Source organism: Penicillium malachiteum, assembly GCF_028827825.1.
Source record: "Penicillium malachiteum strain IBT 17515 chromosome Unknown utg000001l:1.0-8184562.0:1.0-8186909.0, whole genome shotgun sequence".
Classification (NCBI taxonomy): Eukaryota; Fungi; Ascomycota; class Eurotiomycetes; order Eurotiales; family Aspergillaceae; genus Penicillium; species Penicillium malachiteum.
The window spans coordinates 5,384,447-5,410,754 of record NW_026643094.1 but is presented as its reverse complement, the minus strand read 5'-3'; the positions used below and the strand labels follow the sequence as shown (position 1 = coordinate 5,410,754).

General features: G+C 46.6%; 8 protein-coding genes across 8 annotated transcripts; 6 read left to right on the top strand and 2 right to left on the bottom strand.

The window, feature by feature from the left end:
* Positions 1-793: 793 nt before the first annotated feature.
* Positions 794-1,881, top strand: N7483_002021 (FAD-dependent oxidoreductase; the record flags this gene model as incomplete). The annotated part of the gene is made up of 4 exons (XM_057085458.1): positions 794-869; positions 950-1,175; positions 1,265-1,536; positions 1,592-1,881. Coding segments are annotated over 4 exons (864 nt in total), but the record flags the coding sequence as incomplete, so codon positions are not given.
* Positions 1,882-5,952: 4,071 nt separating this feature from the next.
* On the top strand, positions 5,953-7,465 carry N7483_002020 (uncharacterized protein; the record flags this gene model as incomplete). Its single annotated transcript, XM_057085457.1, has 7 exons — positions 5,953-6,009; positions 6,037-6,207; positions 6,265-6,677; positions 6,720-6,907; positions 6,957-7,108; positions 7,164-7,297; positions 7,321-7,465. Coding segments are annotated over 7 exons (1,260 nt in total), but the record flags the coding sequence as incomplete, so codon positions are not given.
* A 232-nt stretch (positions 7,466-7,697) lies between these two features.
* Positions 7,698-7,943, top strand: N7483_002019 (uncharacterized protein; the record flags this gene model as incomplete). Its single annotated transcript, XM_057085456.1, has 1 exon — positions 7,698-7,943. One exon carries the CDS (start codon positions 7,698-7,700, stop codon positions 7,941-7,943), a length of 246 nt encoding a protein of 81 aa, XP_056951605.1.
* Positions 7,944-10,019: 2,076 nt separating this feature from the next.
* N7483_002018 (uncharacterized protein) lies at positions 10,020-10,896 on the top strand (the record flags this gene model as incomplete). Its single annotated transcript, XM_057085455.1, has 3 exons — positions 10,020-10,068; positions 10,125-10,748; positions 10,814-10,896. The coding sequence occupies 3 exons, from the start codon at positions 10,020-10,022 to the stop codon at positions 10,894-10,896; spliced, it is 756 nt and encodes a 251-aa protein (XP_056951604.1).
* A 1,227-nt stretch (positions 10,897-12,123) lies between these two features.
* Positions 12,124-12,561, bottom strand: N7483_002017 (ankyrin repeat domain-containing protein; the record flags this gene model as incomplete). Its single annotated transcript, XM_057085454.1, has 1 exon — positions 12,124-12,561. One exon carries the CDS (start codon positions 12,559-12,561, stop codon positions 12,124-12,126), a length of 438 nt encoding a protein of 145 aa, XP_056951603.1.
* Positions 12,562-15,534: 2,973 nt separating this feature from the next.
* Positions 15,535-16,247, top strand: N7483_002016 (uncharacterized protein; the record flags this gene model as incomplete). The annotated part of the gene is made up of 2 exons (XM_057085453.1): positions 15,535-15,624; positions 16,143-16,247. 2 exons carry the CDS (start codon positions 15,535-15,537, stop codon positions 16,245-16,247), a joined length of 195 nt encoding a protein of 64 aa, XP_056951602.1.
* Positions 16,248-16,512: 265 nt separating this feature from the next.
* N7483_002015 (uncharacterized protein) lies at positions 16,513-17,753 on the top strand (the record flags this gene model as incomplete). Its single annotated transcript, XM_057085452.1, has 2 exons — positions 16,513-16,721; positions 16,772-17,753. 2 exons carry the CDS (start codon positions 16,513-16,515, stop codon positions 17,751-17,753), a joined length of 1,191 nt encoding a protein of 396 aa, XP_056951601.1.
* A 634-nt stretch (positions 17,754-18,387) lies between these two features.
* N7483_002014 (SpvB-domain-containing protein) lies at positions 18,388-25,959 on the bottom strand (the record flags this gene model as incomplete). Its single annotated transcript, XM_057085451.1, has 1 exon — positions 18,388-25,959. The coding sequence occupies one exon, from the start codon at positions 25,957-25,959 to the stop codon at positions 18,388-18,390; it is 7,572 nt and encodes a 2,523-aa protein (XP_056951600.1).
* Between the last annotated feature and the right edge of the window lie 349 nt (positions 25,960-26,308).

The following is a 26,308-nucleotide window of genomic DNA, read 5'->3' as shown; positions in this document are numbered from 1 at the left end:
TCAAGTGTTCTATGTGTCTTTCTGTCTCGCTCTCGATATCATATGTCCGACGTTCCATGCTCTCGCCTCCCCACCTGTCTTACTGACAGCCTTCTATGCCGGAATACTAGCGACTATTATGTGGGAGATCAGAGCAGCTTGTAATCAGCCAATTCTTCGCGCGTCATATCTCTCGTCTTGCTTCTCCATTTTCCAAATGACTTCTGCTCCCTATGCTCGTGCCGTCTTCGTCCCTAGGATCATTTTCATTGCATTGAAACCCCCGTGCTTCCAAAGATAATCCTCCACTACAAAAAACATCCTCATATTCCCGAAAGGACGAGTGATCGTACACAGTAGAAGGCATCATACCTTCCCCCTTCGTTTGCTTAAGGTTGACAACCTGCAAACTCCCGGTTCGAGATGGGGAAACTCCGTCGCTTTGGCCCCTTGCATTGTAAATTGTTAATTCGGGGATACATTAACCGCGTTCGGGGCGAAGCGACCGAGTAAGGTTCGGCCGGATCGAAGACTCCGAGCACGCACGCCAAGCACACTATCTGAAGAGGCCCCAACCTCGGGGGTCGTCGTCGAGAAAAATGAAAAGAATCAAAGACGCTTGTCATCTCTGCTCCGAGTAAGTACCTCTCCGTTCGGGGTAGGGGTACTTCACCGGAAGTACAGGGCATTCATCGTATCTATGCAATCGTTTAATAAAGACTCGCAAAGTGGGTTGCAAACACAGAGATCACAAAATAGGCAACAGATCATTGTCCATCAATTCATACTTCCGGGCACAAATTCAAAGTCTCCAATGGCATCTGAAGAACGACCCTTTCGTGTCATTGTTGTTGGTGGCGGCGTATCCGGACTGGCGGCCTCACATGCATGTATGTTTTCCTTTGTATTTTTTCCATCATGGGGATTCCATTCGTTGTGGCCCAAACATTTATTCATTTTCCATGATTAGTTCAGAAAGCCGGGATCGAACATGTTGTGTTGGAGCGGAGGAATACTGTTGCACCGGCCGAAGGCGCGAGTATTGCCGTGTACCCACATGGGGCACGTATCTTGCATCAACTTGGCTGTCTGTCTACAATCAAGCAGCATAGTTCAACCCCAGACCGATGGCGTGCACGGCTACCTAGTGGTAAGCTGATTGCCAATAACGGCGTATTCCGGGTTATTGAAGCAAAGTGAGTCGGTCTCTATTTTCACCTTGGTCTTTAGTTGAATCCTGGTGCAATCGGGTCTCGAATCTTGATGTTGAAACAAGAAAACGCAGTCATGGGTCCGGCTTGCTTCTTATCGAAAGACGGCAGTTCTTGCAAGACCTGTACGATACCCTGCCGGACAAAACGCCCATCAAGACCTCCTCCGTCATAGAGGATATCAGGCAAGACGAAGATGGAATAGAAGTACGACTGAGTGATGGCTCATTTGAGCGAGGTGACTTGGTCGTAGGATGTGACGGAGTACACAGCTTTGTGAGACGAACTTCATGGGAACATGCAAATAAGACCTCTTTGGGATCAATCACTGTGAAGGAGAAACTCGGTAAGTCTTTGCCATATTTGCAACCGTTGCCATTTACTGATCTATAGGTTTATAGCCATTCGGGCAGACTGGAAATGTCTTGTCGTCACTACCAACCCAGTTCCAGAGTTGGGCGACCGAGACTTGACCATCGTGCATAACAAGAATTATTCGCACATGTACACAGTGACTCCTACCCTGTGCTACTTTTTTGTCTTCTTTCACCTGGATGAGCCTTGGACATTCCCAAAGAGAACGCAATACACAAGTCAGGATGCTCAAGACATAGCTGACAAAATTGCTAACCATGCCATGTCCAACACTGTTGTATTTGGTGAAGTCTGGAAACGTCGTATCCGGGCCGCAGTGGTCAATCTTGAGGAGGGGGTTTTGAGTCACTGGTATCACGGGCGGAAGTGCTACTGGCGAAAGTGAGTGCGGATATTCTCCAGATAAGGCGTTGTGGGTAGCGAATAACCTCTGAGAATAATAGGTTTTGCATTTAGTCGAATGAAGACTACGTGGACTACCTTCTTCGAGAGGACCAAGCGATCTATATGAATTTTTTCGACTGGATGTTCAGAACATCACGAAAGAAGGGACTCCAGACTTACGATGAGTACTGGCGCCGCCTTTGTCAGTACTTCGAGCTGTTTTCCCGTCGCCGTGTCGGCGATAACGCCCATAAACAGATGAGACGAGTACGAGCATTCCTTGTATACTAAGGAAGGCCAAGCTAATCGCGATATAGTATCTCGAGGGGCCTTTCCCGGCCGAGCGCAAAATCTCCCGACGAACCAAGGACAAGAACACTCTGGATGTAGATGTCTTCTGTGTGATCTACTGGCATCACTGGGTCCATTCGCGGTTCTTTCGACATAGAAGTATGATCGTCCAATTTGCTACAGTACAGCTATGGTCTGCTATTACCGGGACTCGCCCCGGCATCTTGCTGTCACAGAATATTTCTCTGCCTGGTGATCTGTCATCCCTGGGCAAGCGTAAACAAGTTTATAACTTCCAAAGTGATCTTCCGAAGTACATATCCTTAAAAGACCTTCCCAAATCCGTCTGCTATTGTGATATTGAACTTTTCTACCTGAAAGACCGTCAGAGTAAACGTGATGTTCTCTGTGCCATCATAGAGTTTTGTAATCTAAAAGGTCGACCGGAGGGTGATGATGGGTAGGAGAACCCCTCTTCTACATATTTATGTGCTATAAATGAAATGCTAATAGTCACACCAGAACCAAATTTTTCATGCACGGTGATTACCAACTAGTAGATTGCCCTATTGCTCAGATAGTCTCGTTTGCTTTCCGCGATGGAGCGTTTGTCAATTCTGATCTCACACCTGAGCTTATTTGGCGGCTGCGAGTTCCCAAACATCAATCCTCCCTCCCCCTCCGGTGGAAGCCCGAAGTCCTCAATACACCTCTCTTACGACGCTTTGAGCGCACTCCGTATGGTTATGAACTTCATGGCTCTCTAGCGATGACTTACGAATCAAGTCGGCAGGCTCTAAAAGAACTAGGTTGAGATGCTAGATTTGAAGACAACATTGGACATTACAATTTTCGCCGTTGGACGGCAAACGAAGTTAATCGTAAGTTATTCACGCATTAAATTAACGAAAACCACAACATCATAGAAACAAGAAGTTCTACCGAGGCTAATAAGCAGGATTAGGCAATTTCACCAGTCAGGAGCGGTAAAGAGTGCTTGGTCAGTCTGGCGACGCTGTTTTTGAAAATTATTACCAATCACAATTTATTAGACGCGATCTCCAGCATGTTGTTCTTCTTCGACCGTCTCAGGAAGGGGTACTCCGCTCTACTGGGATTATACTCAGGAAAAGGGATCTTAATGCTCTATCCGAGCTCACCGAAACGCATAAACGTGCTATTTGCCAACATCCGGATATTCTACAGTTTCGACAAGAGATAAGAGAACTCAGAGCGGAGATGGTATCCTTGGTAGGTAGTATCAAAAATGCCCGGGAGCCCTTCCCGAATCTCTACCAAAAGCATGAGAATGTCAAAAAAGAAATCTCTAAGCTCCGAAAAAGGCTAGTAACTGATATGAGAGAGGCAGCTAGGAAAGACCATTTCCAAAATGCGTCTGTACTAGAAGTGGACAGACAGATAAAACAACTTCTCGGCAAGTCCGATAAAGTCTCTAACGATAAAAACACTAATAATGAAAGCTGGGAATTCCCCATTCCTGATTATGTATTTGCCGAACAGGCACGCTTGGTGGAGAACTTCTATAGGCCTGATACAGAGAGCTTCAACAAGGACAAATTACTTGCTTAACACATCCAGGTTACTAAAGATATGGTTACACTGATGTAGTTAAACGAGCCGAGCAGGCGTGGAAACCGAGTCAATTGGGATATTGATGATGAAGATGAATTACTTGATCAGTTAGAAGAATTGCCATGCCTCGAAGAAGACACTATGGAATGTCCAACGAATATATGCATTATTTGTTGTGGTCTCTCTCGCCAATCAGCATCGAATCCTCCTCCGCATAAATTCCCCAACGACCGACAGGACTCTCTTCGTCGCCACTTGATTGACATGCATCTGGCCCATGCGCGTAACGGAATAAGCTGCAATTGGGAAAGCTGTCGCAACGTCCCTCAGTTTAGCGATATCACCAAATTTTTGGCCCATGCTTCTACTGAACATTCATATGATATCAAAATCAAATTGTGTCATCTCCCACAGGTATCACCAACTAGCTGCAGCAACGTTTCATCCAGGGAAGTGTCTTTGGAGATGGAGAATCGACAAAAGACCGAGACTCCCGCCTCCTCCATCGACCTCGAGCTGAAAAATATTGATCCGTGCCTTTTGGAGGTACCCCCTCTTCCCATTAAGATGGCTTTGCCGAGTTAATCAGATACTAAACTCCTCTCTTGCTCTGGTGGATCACCATTTAAAGATATTTCTCCCAACTCGGCCGAAACTCCAATCAGACGATCGACGAGGAGCACGGCAAAGGGGACAGAACACGCACCCGCGCAAGAATCGGAGTCCCAAACTCAGCATGTGAAGCGCTTATCTCGGAAAACCCGTTATACAGAGAAGCCACAATGTGGAGGAAAGGAAGAAAACAAGGGACTGAACAGCATAAAAGCTTCTAAAGGGCCTTCGCTGCGTCGATCAAAACGATTGTGAGCTTAATCAATTTGGCCTTATAACCTTTTGATAATTGGAGTTTGCGGTTCTAAAATCTGCCTTGTTTGGTGTAGAGAGTATCGCAATCATACCCATACAGTAATGCTTGTGAATCAGTATACGGAGTTTTGCATATGAGATAGATACTCTGCGATTCTACAACAACATTATCTCTGATTTTTTGATGTACAACTTTATGATTTGTCTGTCCTGCACGAGATGTACTTGCGGAGGTATGCCGAGGGTGTTCTGGCCTTTGAATATGAGTGTCAGATTCTTTTTTTCTTTCTCTTTTTGGATAATTGGTAGTGTTATAGTTAGGTTGGTGACTAATTTATTGAAGCCTTATTTGTCGCGATTATTTCGAACTATCGGAATAGAATTCCATCATAGTTTTTTCGACCTTTTGATTGATGGGTCATAAGAAAATTGGCTGTATTTCTCTTTTACTTGTCAATATATCTATTTACTTTTCCTGCCTTTCTTTATAAGAGCAAATAACTTCTATGAAATTATATAGCAAGACCAATGACACCACTAGTCTTTAGTAGTCATCTACATGGCCATAGGGGATTCCAGTCCTAATTAGTAATATGTCTGTTGTCAAATAGTCGTTTAGGAAATGTGGCCATGCTCTCCGGTTCATGGAGGTGGCTATAATAATGACCAAGGGATGGTAGCGCTGGAATACATACTAAAGACATATAGTCTAAGACACTGGGCCTATGCACAGTGACTATAGCCCGAAGTTTCAGGGTATAGTACTAAAGACAGGCTAGGTCCGGAGACCGTGGTCTCCAGACCTAGCCGACCAGCGGACCGCCAACTTATATCATTTACGATTCCAAGTACGATAGTGTTTCAAGTTCTAGTTTCCGTGACATATCATGCCTTGAGATATAGCTACAATGCAGGCCGAAAGATTTAGGTCAGTTAAAGGAGTCTTATGCAGTATCAATGTACGCTTCTTGGACCCCGCATTCACTTTGGCGCCTCGGCAACATAACTTGGGAACGCACCGCCTAGGAACTCTCCATCCTCTTTTCATTTTTACGCGCTACGTAAGTCATCAAAAGAGAAGAAAATAACATAGGGGCTAACGCAGTATCTACAACGGTCCAAGATGAAGCTGCTCATCAATCCAACAAAGGAGGAGCGGAGGGGAAGAGCTTTCATCTAGGACACGCGCGTTCTGGAGCCGAGAGACGTGAGTATATCAGTATTGAAGTCAAAGATAGATACTGACTACAGATTTCAAAGTTTTACTGGTTCCGCAATCTTTAACCTACTTGCCTTTGCGCCACCCGCCGTTTACAGCACCCTAAGCAAGCTATAGGTCGCCAAATTAAGCTCCAGCGAGGTGGTCATAACTAATATATACACATATATCGGTATCATTGTTGAGGTAATGAATGATGGTATTCCGCGTTCTGCGTGGCTGATTATTGGAGACAAATCATCGCGAAGCCTGCACTCACGGCTAAACCTTGCCTGGACCATGATCATTGTCTGTGTAGCATAAGGGCTTCTGGTGACCGTTATATTTCTTGCAACATCAACCAAGCTTACAGCTATCTTTGTCCCGGCTGAAGTGCGACATGCATCGCTTGCCTATATACGCTGGTCCTCTATCCAAGGCCTGACATCCGCGACCGAAGCGGCGATCTCTTCCTCAACCAGAGCGCTGGATAAACCGGACATCCCTTTGATAATCAGCGCGAGCAAGTTTTTGATCAATATCGTGTTAGATTTCCTACTGGTATCAACGTTCCGTGTTGGAAAATTTACGCCAACCATTGTAACACAGGCTATTATTCGATTAACTTGCGACATATTGTCGGTGATGGTAGGACTTCTTTACTTTGTTTGTGTGGTTGTGAAGCGCAAGAAAAGAGAAGCCGATGGCCACGGAAACTTGAAAATAAGCCTCGATGCACTGAAAACATTAGTTCGGCCAAGTTTATACACATTCGGCAAGTCGGCAATCAGGAATTCCATCTATTTATAGCTAGTCAACAGAATAGTTCAGCTTGGAGATCTCTATGCTACGGCCTGGGGAAATTTTACCACAATCCGCTGGGGGCTCATAATGGTCCCTGTTCAGGCTCTTGAAGCGTCAACTTTGGCTTTCGTCAGGTATAATTGGGGTTATTTTCGAGCAACACAGCAAATAGAATACCCTAAGGCCACTAGAGCGGAAGTTTTCGGTATATCAGAAACTTACTAGGTCTGGATAAGCTATTAACATTCCGAAAGCTATTATTCGACCAGCGCTTTTATCCTGCGGAATTGTCATGGTTTTCGAAACTACCGTGTGTATTGCGCTATCTATACATGGGATACAATCTTTCGCTCTTTATTTATCTGCTTTGAACGATGTGACGGCTGTCACCCAAAGAATATGGAAGGTATCTTTCTGCAGAGAGAATGACGTTTCCTTTCCCGTTGGCTTACATTTCACAGGCCATTGACTGGACCTACATCTTTTACGGACTCAACTACCAACTTGGGGCTGTTTTACTCGTAGCTTCACTCGGTGGTATCTATACCAAGCACTCAGCTCAAACTTATGCTGGATGCTTCCTTGGGCCATCGTTGTGACTGTTCTCTCTTTGCTGAGTTCATTGGCTTGGACGTACTATGTAGTCATTTTTGGAGACGCACTTGTGTTTGATCTTCTTGGTGTTGGAGTGACGCTACTCATTTGGATTTACAGGCTTTCCAGAGGGAAATTAAGGGCTCGCTCGCATATTGAATATCATTGACTCAGAACCGTATGGGGAGCAGGGTAGGGACGAGGCATCAGAAAAATCTTTGAGAACAGATTCTGTATGAAAACGGGAAGCAGTAAAACCTGTCAAAATAATATTTGGGATTCTCTACCTCTCTTAGATCAGCTCATAGAATAATTTGACGGATTTTGTGGTCTAATGACAGCTTGGGCAAACATATTTGATAGGGACCCCAGTGTTTCTTGGTAGAGCGTTACGCCGCATCATGCACTTGCGCCCAGTCATGATCGGACAGCCAATAAAATATGGAGAAGCGACTCAATCGGCCAAGGTTTCCGCATATAGAGAAAACCGTGGCCTGTCGCAGGAAATCGCTCGTCTGGAGAAATCAGCTGTCTTAGGATATGGAAAACCGTGGCCTGTCACAGGAAATCGCTCGTCTGGAGAAATTAGCTGCCCTGGGATATGGAAAGTGGAGGAAATACTTACGCCAGAGCTCAACCAGGAATAAGAATTTGACTGGAAATTGAAATCAAAATGAGATATATGCTTTATCCTGCAAAGGGGTAGCACCTGAAATATCCTATGATAGTTCTACAGAAAGGACATTCCTTCGGCTCAAGATTATCTGTACATAACTTGCAAACCATGTGTCCACAGAGAAAAGTCACCCAGCAATCTGGTTGCGTGTAGCAGATCTTGCATTCTAAAACTCCCCGTTGTCTCTGCAAAATTTCCTCTTTGGTTTTCCGGTGTTCTTCCATTTCCCTTCGAAGCTCATCTTGAAGCTTTCGGACTTTCACTTCTAACGATTCGATTTCATGATTAACCGTATTTCTAAGCTCCTTGATAGCATTGTCCTAATCTCATGTTAGAAAGTGGGGGAAAATAGTCCTGCGAGAAGCCGGTACCAATATGGAGGGCGTATCTGTTTCCTCTCTTTTTCGTTTGCAGGGCCGGCACGTATCATTCGCATGGTTCACATCGTTTGCATATATGGATTCAATGATTTGGCTCTCAAAATTCGGGTAACTGTAGTCAAGAGCTCTTCGAGGTCGTAAACCGCGGCGTTGGAGACGAGGCAACTCCTCATCATCACTGATAATAATTATTTCGGAATGGCTCGCCATCGGGGTGTTACTTCTCGAGTGAGGACAGGCGATAAAAGCCGGTAGAAGTTAGTCTGTTAAGAGCAGAAAGAAAGACTGGAGGATGAAAATACCTGGGGGAAGAAAGCCATTTATATACCTGGGAACCAACATTGGTGGAGAAAGCCTCTTTAGGTAATTGGATACTGGTACGATCACAAGGATCAATTCTAGCTGTGATACAAGGCTAGATCGTGCTTAGTGCTTATTCCAGTGGCATCTTAAGTTATCAACAGTAAGATCCGTGCACCAATGATTATATGATGCTATAGCGAATCTAAAACATACTGACAGAATGAGTGCTAAAAGACTGGAAGTATTCAGGCCTTTAATCTTGTGACAAACTTAGCCATCCTACATGCGCTAGTGTTACATCACCAACAGGCTTTTTCAACCAACAATTCCCTGCTATAGTGCTGAACGTGAAGCATTTTAGGAGAGTTTGAGGTATCAGACTAAAAATAATGTCTCTAGAACTCCAGACTGGTCTAAACTTAGTTACTCGCAGGCAAAGTATCTTTCTCGGTAAAACTAGACTTTCAGTTGTGATAAGGTCGTGTGGCTCAAGATGAATCTTCTTGTATATCATAACCAACTGATATTGGCGCTTTAGACATCTAATCAGTGGCTCCCCGAGTTATCAGCGTCAAAGCCTGCCTGCCAATGATTGTGCCATGCTATAGAGGATGTGAAACATATTGAAAGATCATGCGCTATAATTAATCCGAGTCATGATGTATAGTACCTTGTATCCAGCCCTAATGCATTAGTGATTGTAAGTTATCGCCAAAATGAATTGTCAGCCAACCATTCTATGATGTACAGCTGATAGCAAAGCATATTGGGTTTATAACGTATGACTAGAACAATCCTACCGCTGCACTGTATTAGAAATAGTTGCTAGTGGGCGATCTATTCCCATTGTTAAAAATAGTCTTTTAGGAATGATGTTGCTCACCGGTACTCGAACATGACCGGATAGATGTCTGTGCAGGTAACCAAATCCAGCGCTTATTATAAGTCAATAACTCCGACTCACTAAGTTACTCACAGCAAGACCTGCCCTCCAATTATTTTCCCATACTATACTGGATTTGAAACATACCTACTGCAAGATCATGTTCTATTAGGTTGGAAACCACCAATCACTAATGCATGCAAGACTCCCAGTATTGCCAACAACCATTGCCAACAAGCCATTCTCTAGTATATTGCTAAAGGCGATGTGTATGTGGGCTGTGCTCGCATCTCTATCTATTTTCGTATTTCCCCCGACAAAAATAGTCTTATAGTGGTGGCATTGCTATTCAGGTAGATGATGTCAGTGTTCACTTTGGGATTGTTGCCTTGGGTTAAGCTATAAAGCTGGTTTGTTCGCACCATCTACTCCAAAATCATCATCCATTCTCTCATCCATTCTCTCTTTCATCATATCCACCATGGACTCTAAGATCAAGCCAACAGGCTACAATTCATTACAGGAAGGAGGTGAGAGCATCCGTATACCCTACATTTTACGAAATGAGCTAAGGACGGACTTAAAGTCATCGCATCTAGTGCTATTAGTACTGCTCAGCAGGTTACAGATACCGACCCTAATCTAGTCGATAAGAACGATGCCTCAGATAGTACCGAATCTATGTCCTCGGACGACTTTGAGAAGTGGCTTGAACATCCTGGACACAAATTTCAAAATATTCCAACAATCCATATCACAGAGGCGGAGATAATATCGAACTGCGACAAAGACTCTGTCGATTTCAAAACGTCGGATGGCGTTCTTTCCCCGAGGTGGCCTCAGTACGCTGAACTTAAGCCAGCAATTCATTCAAGTTCGAAGCTGGGGCCTACTAATGATGATCAAAAGGATAGGTCTAAAGAAACTGATAAATACGATTCCAATATCGAAACATCCAACATGCCAAATATCGGGGGACCCACAAAGGATGGCCCTTCCAAAGATCAAGAATTAGGAATAGAGGAAGAAAATGTGACTCCACGTTTTGCTTCTCTTGATGGAAGTGGCAAGGCCAGAGCTCATTCCGATGGTGAAACGCACAATTGTCCCTCCAATCATAAGGACACAGCTGGCTCCCCCGTGGAAACCAAACAGGCGGCAAGTTCACACTCAATATCTCTATCAGGGATTGAGAGCAACAGCACCGCAGGTTAGTAATCCACGTTTACTGCATTGATTGTGTTGAATTTTTCTAATTAAACCAAGCTTCTACAGCTCCTACGCCAATAAATACTCAACAAAATCCTGACAAGGTTGATGAGCAACCCCTCACCATGGGAGCACAACCCAGCCATTGAGTAAACGGAAACATCAGCGTGAAGCAGGATATAAATCCATCCAACCGCGTACCTCGCAACGCATCGAAGACATGAGGAGAAAAGAGCCCGTTACTCCTAGTTGAATCTCAGGTTTCACAATTTCAACAATTGGCTGCCAGGGAATTTGATTACAATTCAACATTGATTATGCCAGACTGATATAGGTATTATACACATATGATATTGGTGCTGTATCAGGCTTTGATCATTGAATCCTACTCTATAATTTTGTTCTCAAACTGTAGCCTTTTTTGAGAAACTTCCAGTTCTATGACTTTGAGAACTTTCAATGTTGCTTTCTTTCATCATTCCCGAGGTCTGGACTCGCATATGTATACACTTACCCGTCATAAGTTTCCGTACGGTCCGCAGCCCATCAAAATATATGTCTATATCGACATGATTAAATCAATTTTTTAAATAAAAATATAATAAAATATATGCTGAATTCTCCAATGACGCCTAAATACAATTTCATTTCTTGTTTGATCTAGTATTTCATATACCAACCGTTAGCCTTGATAATAGCCTTACACGAGAATTCATACTTCGAATCAACCTGTCGAAGAAATTAGGTGATATCTCAGCCCCTGTGTAATGAATTAGGCTAGAACAATGCCTAATAAGCTCTGATTTGGTTCCTTCAAATTTACTAGGGTCCGAATTAAGCTCATCAATCATACATTTTAGCTGAGCCCGCGTGTGTTCGATAGCGTTAAGATCAGGTGAAGTAATCTCCAAGAAAGAACTGGGTAGATTCTTTTACCGACGCCACGCCACCGGAGGGAGCTTTAAAAGGATAGATGACGAAATTGGTCTCCTTCTTTCCAGTGTTACCTCACTAACCTCAACGATAAGCCTATATAACAGGCTCTTTCCCGTGGCTCACAGAATAAACGACTGATCCCCACATCACTAGGTAGGCACATCTTTCTACTTATGACTCATGTGTGGGAATAAGTATACAATGGGGCCAAAATGGACACTTCCCACCACCATATGAGTGCGCCACCCATGATTTAAGTCCAACTCTTTTCTTTCGACAAGGGCTCTTACAACCCCAGTATGACCTCTCCGTGCAGCCCATGCTAAAGGTGTATACCCATCGTTGTCTCTGCCGTTGATGTCCACACAGGACCGATTAAGGAGCTGGCGAGCAATGCACTGATGTCCCATCGCTGCAGCACGCGTGAGCGGTGAACAGCCTTAATTGTCAATTGAGTTAGGTTCAACATCATTGCGATCAAGCAGCAGAGCTACTGTTCTCATATGGCCTTGCTCAGCGGCTAGTGCTAATGGCGTGGCAAGTGTGTTATTTCGCGCATCGGCGTCGACCGCTTCTCGAATAAGAAGAGACTCAACCACAGATTGGTGACCTTCCTCGGTGGCGAGAGCCAGTGGCGTATTTCCGCGTTTATCTCTTGAATGAATCCGTACACCTTCGTCCTGAGCAAGTAGGTCTAGAATGGCCGATTGATCCCATATTGCTGCTTGCCCCAGAGGTGTCCCTCCATCGACATCTTGGGTATCTATCTCTATGCATTCATAATTCAGAAGCAGCTTGGCCAATGGGGCATGTCCAAATTTGGCCGCCAATGCCAGAAGGGTAAGGCCATGACCATTCTGCCCATTGATTTCCAGCATGAGTCCTTCTGGTCATTCGAGATGCTAAACTTTTCGAATCATTCAAGTCCTCCTCCAACCAAATAGCCGGAGGGTCCATTTTGACCGACTGGATGCCGTTGCGATTATAGGCCCAAGGGAAAGAAATTGGCTGGAAAAAGAGATACTCACCATAGTCATTGGTGAAAAAGCAGAAAAGTAGCAACGCACAATGGCAGCCACCCGTAATCCAAGGGCCCCCTTTGTTCCACGGTAACACAGTCCCGCTAAGGATTGCTGATAGCGCTAGTAGTGCAGGGCGCGTAACGTCGCTCGACATGAGGCTTAGGGTCACTTACATCAACGCTATGGTGCAATTTTCTAAAGCTTATTGGCTTCGCTTAAATGAGGCTTGAGGGCCGTGCCGATCAATGCACATAACTAGTGGAGGTTGCGCTCAGCAGAAATTTGGTTCCAAATTTTTTTTTTCATATCGCATGAACTGATCTCGGGAATGACATGTCAAGTCTGCCGTCGTTGTACCCGTCCCGCTTCACAGCGTCAGGTGAACGGGGTGCTCCCATGGAGGCTGGAGTGGGCGCCAGGCTACTGAAATGCGATATCCTTGGCCAGTATATATGACTCCACAGTACGCCACATAGATGATATGACGTAAGGCGATGCGAACACTCGATATCGGAGCTACAGACAGAAGTCATAGCCCTGTTGCCATGCCCCTCAGGCGAGCCTTAAGGGCGAGGGTGTTTCGCTTCGACACCATGATATGCCCTTTCTTGGCTTGGATGACGCTTACTCAATACTCCAATGAATGGCGGAGCAGCGGTTACGTTGGTTAAATATGGACTAAATACAATGTTTTTATGACTTGACTGAAGTGTTTGGTTGGGTGTACCCAGAATATACCCAGGGCAATCAGAAAGAAAGTAACACGGGGTTTCTAGCTTGTTGATGTAGGTAAAACGGTGTCAATTTGCGTGAAAGATGTCGTGGTGTATTTGCCTTCTCCTTGCAATATTCAAACTCAATTCAAATACATAACTAACAATCACTAGGGACTGACATGACCAACTGAATTCATCATATAACGCCAAAAATTGTACCAGAACCCCTGCGCAATCGGCCTCCTAGCCTCTTTCTCTTGCTCTCTTGACCTGGTACTCTGCTTCAACTACCCCGGATATGTATAAGGGATTTGATGTGCGCATAACGTAGTCAGGATGGAGAAGCTTCGACGTAGTGATGGCTGAAATGGTCGGGAAAAGAACTATCGATGTCCCTGACATGTGGGCTCCTACAGCTCCCGGCATTACGATCCCCTCATCAATATCAAACCCAGGATAGTCCAGGTTCTCCTTCCCGTCGGTCAATGCGACGATTCGTCGCGGGCTCTCCTGTACCGCCCTCCATATATCGAAGGAACTTCGTAGCAATTGCTGTAGCCTTCCTTCGAAAGATCGTATATCGATCAGAAGCGGTCTTAGCTTGGAAGTGATACGATCGGAAATATTGGCAATTCTTGTTTCCTCCAGGTCTTACTCATCTGAGAAGTACACAGCCGATGATACTAACCTTATCACAGCTTCTTCCAAGGGCTCTTCTTTGGCCATTTTATCGGTGACTTCTCTTTCAGGAGAGATGATTCGCTGCTCACGTATCGAACAGAATCAATTTGTCTCTGTAACCTGACTTAGTTTATAGTAGAAATGTCCGCTAGGTTTCTTGGCTGTTGCTGTACTCCTTAAAGTCTACAACATGGTTCAAATATGTGAACATTAAGGTACATATACTTAGCATGCATCCTGCTTTAGTGATCGAGCGACAGAGAGATAAGAGATAGCGGAGGATAGAATGGAAAAAAGAAGGGCCATTTAATGCTTTGAGATCTCAAAATGTACAAATGCATATTTTGACACACGTTTCATGAAACACGGGCTTAGTATTCGAGTGAAGAATATTTAGGTGGGTGAATATCTGCCCGGACTGCCCTGAAGAGGCCTCAATAGGGCGGCGAGCCGCTCAGGCCAGATTCGTGGGCGTTAGGTGACCACCACCTTATGTATGACTGTTGTATGTTTTTGAGTTTTTGGGTTCTTTTTGGTGGATTTCTAGCACTTCCAGCCACCAGCCAAGTGAGGATCAGATATAGCCCGTAAACGACTCGTGAATGTATCACGCGCAGAGGAAGCCCGAGACAGCTTCCCCATTTCCTCTGCAACGTCCGAGTAACTGAATTTACCATCCTGCTTGCACTGTATCTTCTCAGTGTTAGAGAAAGGCGGTTGATTGCACCTGGAAACTTGAGGGCAGTACATACGCCCCCCCCCCCCACTGCTTCTTCTAATCTGTCTCTTGGCTAGATCGTGCGAATATTACGACTTTCCTGCATATTCATTCCACTAGCAACAAAGTCAGCTGACATTCAATTATTATTAGAAAGACCAATCGATATCTAAAGCTAGACCTCACAGGTAGGAAAACTGCAAGTGGATAAAATACGGAATGGCCTATATTAGTGTTATCCGATCAACAGCATCAGTCCAGATAACCAACTGGCGGACTGGCGGGTACATAGTACCAATTCAACTAGGCTTAAGCTCCAGCAGGACCCTCTTCAGTCACAGGTATACCTTACAGTAGGAATCCCGAAATCTTGGATATGTAGATCTTGCCCGAGAAAAATCAAGTGGATTTTGACCACGACTTGATTGTGCTGAGGAGCTGAGGAGCTGAGAGAATGGAAAACCATTGTTTTTAGACTAATGGGTTATCACCGCCCAGGCGCCGAGGTGAGTATAGGTAGAAATAGTAGATGAAATCCACAATCCTGTTGAGATTATTCGCAATCTCAAGGCTTTCAACCCTCAAGGCTTTTTCAACATGCAATTCTTGAACGTCTTTGTTTTCAACGCAATCTTAGCTGCCTCCAGCTGCGTTGTTGCCGCGCCTACTTATTTCAGAGGCGATGATTCCGATGACCTCGATTGAAAACCAAGAATGACTAATCCCCAGAATGGCGGCGTGAATAATACTATTCTAGAATCTCATGAAGACAAAGAAGTTCCTGAAAACATCTCTACTGTTATGGTAAGTCAGCCCTCATATTACCTCTATTCGAAGTTCAATCATAGGCAGAAATAGGTATGGACTAAATCGACCGTACAAGTGCTAAATGGACAGGCGCCAACCCCTTTTGGACTGGTGCCCCTAGGACTAGACCTTTGGAAATGGTATTACCGCAGCAAAATCTTCATACCGCATACCGCACCACAAAATATGCGGGATTTTGCGGTATGGGATTTTGCGGTGCGGTAAATTGAAGAATAGCAATGAGACTCCCGCAAATTCCCAGAAACTACCGCATATTGCATAAAAACATAGACCTTACCTAGTCGGGTTAGTGCCATATAGCATAAAATAATTAAGTACCAGGCTGAATCAATAATATCACCCTCAAGTTTATGCAATGCCAAGAAACTTGATCTACTAACCTAGCTAGCGTATTTACCGCAAAATCCTGCGAATTTTGCGGTACGGGATTTTGCGGTATTTTGCAGTGCGGTATGCGGTACAAGAAAAATAACGTCTCAAATCCAAAGGTCTAGATAGGATACACCATGAAAATTGAGATCAATCTTAATGTTACTTCGACATCCCTCTACAAGCCTTCGACTCAGCAACCATCTGGTGTTGAACGTGGAATATTGTAGTGTACTAGTAGGTGGCATTGGAATATCCCAGTCTTTGATAGCGATTAGGTTCCTGACCTCCCGAGGCCCTTTGACACATCTCTGACTACCAGTGGCATGATGGGGCTTAGAAGATAGTGTAGACGGGTAGAGATGCAATTTCTAGCGAGGCGGAGCCAAAGTAGTGTAAAATGCGCGCGCTCTCTCCAGTAATTCGGAATCCACTAGTATCCGTTCGACTTCCCCTCATTTTCTACACTTCTGTATTCAAGGTTCGGTAGCCACGATGTCGATATTTGATCTCCCTCTCGAGATACAGGATATGATTCTGGATCTTGAACCGCAAGAGGCACTCCTTGCTTTACGAGCGACTTGTTCCACCGCATTATCCCAGATCAACCCGCGAGTCTTCTCTACAGTTCAGCTGAATTATGATTTGATCGAGGCCCTCGCTAACAATTTATGCACTTTCACGAGTTCGGTGAAGAAAATTTGGTAAGTCTATGTAGGATGATTTGTGCTCCGATCTAATAATTCAATTCTAGCTGGAAATACGATCTGGATGAGGCCGGCACACCGCAGTTGTTTCAGTACTGGTCCCAACTATCACACTTACCAGCCCTTAAGCAGCTTGAGATCGAGGTTATCGGGGATCAAGATGAACTTTCATTCACAGAGTTCCCTCCTCTGCGCATGTTCCATGATCTGGAGTCTCTGAGTGTTACTTTCCCCGGTGACCTCCTAACCGCCTACAGTGAAAGAGAAATCGCGGTCGCGATCAGTCGTTCATCGAATCTAAGGAATCTCCAGATCCTCAATCTTACTGACACGCCATTCTTTTCGGATGTGAAGCAGTGTATCTCCCTTTCAGCCTTCTTATCATCACCCGTGACCGCCTTGGAGAAGCTTCAGATTCACCATGTACCGTTCCCCAGGCGCGGTTTGCGTCAGGTTATCTCCTCCAGCTTGCGGGAGTTGAGTGTGTTGACTCGAAACGGAGGCCGAGGGATCAAGAGTAATTGGGGTGCACTCTGGTCCACCTTGGGTGTTTCGGGGGCAAGGCTATCTTCACTTAAAGTGTCCGGGTCGGAAGCCGCCATGGACGAGCTCTTCGCCTATTTAACCTCCTACACGGGATTACGCTTATTGGAGATTTCCGATATCGTCATGGACGGCCAGGAAATGGAGGATTGCGCTGGTGAAAAATTCTGGGGGGAAGTTGTTCCCCATCACTATGCCACGCTGGCCACCCTATCCGTCACTCCTAAGTATGGAGGCAGCTGGTGCTATGGACCCGCAGCTGCGGCTAGCTTGCGAAAATGCTTTTCTCTCCGATACCTTACGATATCCCTGGGTGAAATCAATCCTTCGTGGGCCAGAGACCAGGTCCACGCCCTTCAGGCCGACGGGGTTACTTTCTCCGGCGCTGTGGAGCTAGATGAGGCACCGAACAGTTACGTGGTAGGTTTTGATATTTGGATACTACGCCCCTTCTCTTTGGCTTTACGTACAAGCGTGGCTCATTAATTTGTCTTTTTTGGTTCCACTATAGGCTCTAATAATCTGCGGGCTCTCGGTGCCTTTGGTTCAGCTAGACTTGAACCTGGTGCAGAAGGCGTCCGACCGTGCGTCTTACCTTGCTGGACTCGAAAGGCCAAGACGACCACTGGATAGTGGGCGGGCATTTGTGGCATTTCAGCAGTATCGTTTACTTCGGTCGAAAGCTCAAGAGATGGTGCTGGGAATACGGGCACCGGACGTGGTGGCAACAAAGTGGCCGTGGGTAGTTGCGATTATTCAGTCAGAACGTCGATCGCGGCATCGCAGTGGAGAGGGTATCTGGTACTACAAATCCGAATGAAACAGGGGTTCTTGAGCATAATAGTCGAAAATATTCGAAAAAGTGACATTGGGGTATGGTATGATGGACCGGAGCTTCCAGCTCGGTTCTGTGAAAACTAGTACTAGTACTGCCAGTGCAACCAAATATGGAAATGCATATAATTCCAGTGACCATCCTTCAAAATCCATCCTCCCGCAAACCCAATCCTGGGAATTCTCCTGCGCATCATGATTCTTCAGTTTGTTATTCCTTCACGTTTGGCCCAGGTGAGGCACCTGCAGCTGAAAATGCACCAGACAATAGAATTGTCTAGCACAGTTAAGACTTTTTGGAAATATTCAAGTCCACCTTTCGATCTTCCACGGAGACCCTGAAAATTCCCTTTCTTTTAGAACTGAGGTTCGGTTTGTATTCTAACACTGCGGTCCCGAGATTCGCATCTAGACCTTGCTGCATAATTGTGGCATTATTACTCAAGATTGGCAAATAATCCCCAATCCCATCAGCCCATCGGACTGACGGTACGAGACCCTTAACCTTTTTTTTCACGGCGTCAATCTGGGTGGGATAACGAGGTACAAGGTCTGACATCTCAGGCTTCTGCTTCAGTTTCAGGGGGTTGAGTAATTTGGAATTGCCCTTCTCGTCTTTATGTTTATAGGGCGTGATCAGGAACCCTACTGCATTCTCAAAATCGTTCACGTGGTCACTCAAGCTATCGTGGTTTGTCGTGCTCTTCTCCATCGCGTTGAGCAGGTGTTCTTTGAAATGATCTGCCGCTGCTTTCCGCTTCCGATCATCTGATGCAGTGTTTTCTTTCTGCTTCTTCGTTTGATTTTTCGGTGTCGGTTGTTTGTCCGGCCAAAAATTCAAGTTCTCCCACCAATGGGTGATATAGACGGCCGTTGGTGAGACGAGCATCATGGACGTGCAACCCATGAGCCCGGACATCCCTACAGTCACCGGATTCTTTCCAAGGGGGATATACTGAGCGCTATTGTAGCTTTCGTTCACGGGATAATGGGTGTAGGCGACGAACTTTTCATCTTCGAAATCTTCCGATTTTGTATTCTCTTTTGGTATCAGTCTGGATTTGTCTGTCTGGTGAACTCCCCGAACATGTTGCTTTTGATCATCGTCGAGGTCTTCGACTCGCCAATCTTCGAAACTGCGCTTCCCAAGTAGATCGCTCTTATTTTTGGGAGTGGTGCCACCTTTGTCTTCAAGGTTGGCGGGATCGTTGCCGGCGTACGTATACAGATTCAGCCCTCCTTGGATCCCAATAGGGTCTGGCGACGTCCACCGGCCTAACCAGGGGGCATAGTATCGCTCCCCACAATGGAACAGTCCTGTTTCTTCATCCCGCTCGTAGCGGGCGAATCTATAACGACGCGGTGCAGTGGCTTCCTTCCGGACCCCGTTGATGGTGGTCACGCCGAATGGCGAGAATTCCTCATACGAGACGATCTCTCCTTCATCGCTCAGCTCCAAGTTTTCGTCAACCTGATAACGGACCAAAGGTATCTGGGAGGCGCTGAAGGTTTCTACCAGGGCTATCGCGGAGGATGCCCCCGCAAGTCCTGATGCCCAACTTTCCAGAACAAGCGCTGTCTGTATTTCCTGCTGCACTGTCGTACCGTCGCCTGAAAACGTGCGGTATATTTGGCATCCCGAGAGTTGACGAGTCTCTTTCAACTTGGTCGGTATCATGCCGGCCGCGGCTGCCCTCTCCGTCACCTTACGGACCCGCGCTCCCGATGCATTGTACACATACCAAGTCGTCTCAGGCGTGTTTTCTGATCGGGTGATCTGTTTTGCTGAGGAGCGGAGGCGATGGTTGAAATCCCAGTCTAGAGCGGAATACCCGGGCATTGAGGTCATGCAGCCCATTTCGTCGTACGCGTACTGTTCTATGCTGCCTCGCACAGTAGTCGAAATCAACCGGTTGCCACCACGAGTCTCCGAGGGCTCAGTACAAGCAGCTGTGGAGTCATACTGATAAGTCCTCGTCCAGCCAGATAGGGAGGTGTCGTTGGCTGGCTCATGACGGACTTTCAATATATTGCCCGCCAAATCGTACTGGTAGCTCTCGATGTACTCACAAACCTGTGAGTCATTTGCCGGAAGTCCACTATGAGTAGGGCCAGAGAAGGAGGTAGGAACTAGCAACTGGTCCCCACTCACTTGTTCGCGGCCTCGAGCTCGAACAAGTTGTCCAATAGCATCATATTCGTAGTCTTGACTGGGTTCGATGCGACAATTACGGAAGAATGCATCCTGTCGCGCGTGGTCGTGGGCATGTGTCAATTTTCCATTGCAGTCGTACGTGTAAGCAACATCACGGAGTGTCTGATTAGAACCTGCACTTCTAGAAGTACTTTCTTTTTGAACAGTGCGTCGCCGAACCATATGGGTTTCCCGGTAAAACTTGGTCTGCACAGACACGCCGTTACCGTAGATGAGCTTCTCCTGGGCGCCCCATGGCGTATAATCAATGCTCACAATGCTCTCCTTGGCCGCTGCCTCTGAATGACCGTGCTTGAGTGAAAGCGACAGTAGTTGTCCACTGTGTGTGTAAGTGCGGCTAGTCTCACTCCCATCTGCTGCAACGCTGGTGCAAGCATTCCCCAATGAATCGAACTGGGCGTGGGTCTCATAGACAGTAGGTTCAAGGGTCGGCGAATGGCGCCAGTCCAAGATGGATTTGAAATCTTCGGCAAACTGGGTGCACAAATGAGTAGAATTGCCCCGAAAGTCGTATCTTGTGAACTCGGTTAGACCAGCTTGGTCATATTGCTGATGTACTTGCCCCCGAAGGTTGTATTTCTCGGCCTCTGGGTGCGATTCCCCATAAATCATCTTCGTGAGCAAGAGCTCCTCTGTGTAAGTCCCTTCTTGCAATAATTGAAGCCGCTCCTCAATGTTCCGATTGAGAGAGTCATACACGAGTCGTTTTCGGGTCTTCTTGCCGTCTTGGAGAATGAGTGGTCTTGATAAACAGTCGTACATGCCCCAGCTCTCTCCACCATCCACACTGGCCTCATATACAACTCGACCCGCTAGGTCGAACCGAACCTGACGAATTGTTGTTTGCAAAGCATTGATCACCCGCACCTCGTTTCCAAGATGGTCATACTCGTGACGAGTAACTTGCCGCTCGGCGGACCCATTATTGTCCTCAACGACTATCACCCTTCCCAGCGGATCATTGTGGGTAACGGACGGGGTGTTACTGTATACCATTGACTTTTTTGCAGCGTCACGCCCCCATTTGTCCGCGTCTTGGGACTGGAGGGAAAACCAAGAGGGCATGTATGAATCTGGCTCCTGGAGGCGTTGGAAATATTGCCCAACATCAGAATCTAATCTTGGATCATCGATGTGGATGTTATCCCCAATATCGAATGTCGTAACACGCCATGGTGTATGTTGACTTTTAGTCCAAGTATGATCGGCATGCAAAACTGCCACAGTCCTCCCGGCTGCATCGTTCATGGATGTGGTTGTGGGATCGCAATCCGCAGTCATCGAGAGAGGCTGATATTGGAAGCAATGCGACGTGCTATAAAATGGCTGCCATTCCTTTACGCTCATTCCGTCAACGCCGAGTAGCTGCCAACCACTGAATCTCCATTTTCCAGGGGATACGAGAGAGGCCACCTGAATTGTGGCTCCAGAGCCGTCAAAATACTCGAACTCAACCTTGATCTTCGACTCTATTCCCGCGCTAGACGGACCACTATCATGGCGTGTGATTGTGGCTTTGAAATCGGGGATTTCGGCATATTCCTGGCTCAAGGTTGAACTCTGATAGTATCGCCCTGTGCCATAGATTATGCGTTGCCCCGTCTGGTGGAGAAAGGCAGTGGAGCTATTGGCATCAATGGGTGGAGTCGCCATGAAACTTCCAATCTGGGCTTCTGTAATCTGAGGTTGGAAGCCATCTAGAATGTCTCCTTCATGGAGTCCTCCTGCTTTGCCTTCTGTTGAAAGGCCTACAGTTCGCCGTAAAGCATCAAGGACCACCCTCTGGAGATTACCATTCGGATCTATGGTAGTTGTCGCCGCAAGTGAAGTATAGTCGTTTATAGACTGTGTCAAGTTTCCGAGATCATCCGTCGTTTTTCTAACTAGTAAGTGGTACGGATCGTACTCGATATAGTTCCTACTCCCAAAGGCATCGGTTGACAGCGTTGGGAGATAAAAACTGCGGCGAGCAGTACGTAGCTGTTCCTGTGTAGTAATAATGCGAGGTGAGTAAGTGTCGGTGAAACCTGCTCGTTGAGGCAGCTGGCATATATGGATATTTGATTTACATACGACTTCATTTCCTGTTCCAAATACAGATCGCGTCGATGGAATCCACCACTGCTCATCATCAAGAATATTGCAATATCCTCCCTTCTGCCGCATGAGATCATGCGCTTCTGCCGATCCTATAGATGGCAAGATGTGGCTAAGACCCTTCAGGTCATCGGGCGTCATCGCAAGTTGATATTCTCGATCAAGCAAGGAGTAAAGTTCCAACTTGCCAAACAATAATGGTAACAGACAGTTAGAAAGATAGTAAGTTCTCGCTCTGCCCATAAGAATTCTAGTTTGAGCGCGTTCCGGAGTTGTGGAATCCCTGGAGACCTCCGGGGCATTGGTGAAGAATGCGCAATCACTGGCTACCAGATCATTATACCGATACAATTCGGTCTGCTTGTTTGCACAGAGTATCCGATAGCTTCGGGTTTCACATGGCGCTGGGGGACGGAAGCCTTCTGAAGCTACCTCGTCTAAGCTGTTTGTGTACTCAATTTCGGAATAGACAATTATTGTTTCTTCTTGCTTTTCACGGTCCTTAGCATCGAGGAGTGAAGTTTTCTTGCATCCGTATGTAATTGCGGCTGACTTTGTAGTTTGACCAAACTTGTTGACTTCCAAATTGATATTATGCGTCACCCGTGCATCTGCAATGTCCTGTCTGTCGACGATTGAAGTAAGAGATTCTGGGGATTGAACCAAGTAAGCTTGTCTTTTACCGTGCTGGGCGGTCTCTGGTCGCGACTGCACAATATAACGGTGTTCTTCGACCTTCAAAAGAGTAGAGTTTGTTGTCATTGTCGGGACCAGGTCATGGGTCTCCGTACGCAAAACTGACCCCTTCAATGCTCCGTATGAATCTCTCGTAGACGTAGGAACTGACGTCGACGGGCCTAAAATCTGACCTGGAGGGGTTGAAGTTCTGTCTGATGATTGGCCCAAGTGATACCACGCCTTACGATACACCGTAGGTTGGCACTCCTCAACAGCTTGGGAAATAAGGGAGGCCTTCGTCCAGCTGGTTTCCGCCTGCCACTCCTCCACCATTCCGAATCCGCAAAATTCTTTGTCCCGCCGATCATAGTACCCATCATGGTACGAATAGCGCAGTGTATGCGCAGTGCGCGCAATCCGATCCACAACTAGGACTTTCTCAAGGCAGATGCTGGGAAACGGGAGGCGATTTGGCCAAGGGCACCCGCGCCGTCGATCTTCAAGATAGAAGGTTGTAGAGGAGCAAAAGGCAAACGTTCTCTCCGTACCACAATTGTTGTGATTTGCCTTTATCAATCCTGGTCGCTGGCCCGCCATTAAGTCCACGTAACGAAGTCTTGGATTGGTGCTGCCTCCTGGAGGTTGCCAACATATACATGGTGTCCCTTGACCGAGGAGATCAAGACATTCGACCGTCGATATGGTGATATCGTCAAGAGCCGGCATAATATCGATATGGTAGCTATTGCTCCAACTATTGCCCGTGCAATTGTAATACACGTCGGCACCCCCTCCTGGAGGGAAATAGAGCAAATCTGCACTCCCTGAGCAGGTTACGTCCACCAGTTTAAGTCTTCCAGGAATGAAATCGGTTATACGGGGGGTATTCCGCATTTCCACGCATCTTCCAAATCTACCGTGCCCTTGGTTTGGCCAGTAAACAATCCGGTTACTCTGAATGACTATAATATCGGCCAGCCCGTCTCCTGTCATGTCTGACATTGCCACAATTGATTGCGGGTCGTTGAATGGAAGATCCAGCAAGACATCACCGTCTATATGGATCTGCCTCGGCTCACCCGATCCAGCTCTACCCAGGTTCGGATACCAGACACTTGGCATGCCGGGTGTACCAATATGAATAGTATCGGGAAATCCATTTCGCGTTAAGTCGCCCGTGAGGACATGACCATTGTTGTTGCCTGGCTTTGAGAGTGATGGGAAGGTCAGAAAATTTGTCCACCCGCCGCTCTGTGTCCGTGAGTAGAAACCTTCACCAGATAACGAAAGGGTGCTTAGATGTGTGCCCAACTCATCGGCCTCATTAAGATATACCCAATCTTCTGCAACAGAGCCAGGTATGACATCAATCATCCTGGGAGGTCCAAGCTGACACCGTGGCGGACGAACTGCGGCGCTCTCATTCGGTTGATAGTACCATGCGTCTTTGGACTTGGATAGAAGCCCTGGTATTCCTTCTTCATCAAGATCCAACCATTGGGTAGTTTCAGCTTGGGAGTTAGAAAGCAGAGCCGTCTCGGTTTGAACCACCGAACACTGCGAGAAGTCCGGGGCCTCATGGTAAAAAAACCTCTCCGGAGGTAGATGCTCATCTTGCAGACCGGGCTTGTGCCCGTATTGAGTCACGCTAGATAGCAGTGAAACGCGGTCGGGGCGTGAGTTATCATACTCCAACGCCGTAGATGAAACCAATGTGTCTCGAGCACCGGCCAGTTCCTCTGGGAAATGGTGAAACATTAAGACCCGTTGGCACAGACGCATCGTGTGGATGGCAAACCCGGCTTCGCCACTGGAATAAGGGTCCTTCCGGACTAACCAAGGGTTTTGCTCCACGGTCGTAGGGTTCAGCAGTGAATGCTCCCCATAGTCGAATACAACCTCAAACATCCAGCTGTCTGCCGGAATACAATCATCAAATACGGTCCAATCCTCTAGTCTTCGATTAGGCACGCGATTCCCGTAAAGGACACTCTTCAGATAGCGCTGAGTGTATTGATATCTATGTGTGGCGGGATTATAAAGACTCGTATCATTGGCCTGGGCCTGGGTCCCAACACCGTCCTCGCATTTATATCGAAATTGAATGACATTCCCTTGAGCATCGTATTGTTTTGCAGCCAGCCAAGAGAATATCCTCTTGCAGTTACCATTCTCGTCGCAGGGCTGTTCGCAAATCCGAGACTGATCATCTGGCCCAAACACCGTTGTGATGTTTGCGCCGGAAATGGTACGCCAGTGCACATCTGATGCATCTTCTCGGCTCTGCCATCGCTCGACACGAATGGCCGCATCATCTTGCTGCGTGCGAGGATAGTATCGCCGAACCAGCCAGCCACAGCCGCGAGAGACAATATTTGGTTCTGCATCCGATGGAACTAGATTGGTACCTTCAGCTAGCGCAAACTCATCGGATGGCTGTTCGTTATCATCGTAGAGTGGCAGCTGTGGACTTGTTTTCCTGGTAACACTGCTACTGCTCAGCTGCCAACCGAGCCCGAAGATTCCATTTCCGAGTGAGGAGTTATATGTCAAGGCAAGGGACGGTACTAGACCGTTGGCTCGACCAGGAGAGGTGTAGATCGGTACGGATAGAGTTAAAGCCCCATTTGGGGTGCCAACATGAAGGTTACTCGCAGCTTCCGTTGTCTTTGTCCCTTTCGCAGCTGCGGCCAATGAGGTGGTCTGCGGCGCAGACGATTTCGCTGAGCCTCCCTCTTGAGACGATTCCGAGCCTCTATATGAACCCGCAGAGGCCCATGCTGTCGAGCCAATGGAGCCTGTTGGAGCAGCCCTGAGCGCGCCTGGTCCCTGAGTCCCAAACCCCTGATGAGATCCGGGACGATTCATTGTTCATGCCCTGATTGGTGATAAGATTGATGAAATATCAGTTGAGATAATATTCACTAGTAAATATGCTGTGAATGAATTTCCGAGTCCCTCTGAAGGAGTTCACATGCACTTAAACTGTTATTCGACCATAATGTTACGAGCGGAGAACTTCCAGGATTTCAGTGTCTATGTGTAATTGAACTGATTCCCCATGTGAGCCGTTGAGATCCACATTTCAGCTCTCTGAGATGTGCATGGTGTTAGTTCCCCTCATAGCTTAACCAGGCATTTCTTGTCGACATTGTCCGATTGGTCAAAAAGCTGTTCAAACACTGTATAGAAAACCTGAAATTGCCTATTACTGTTT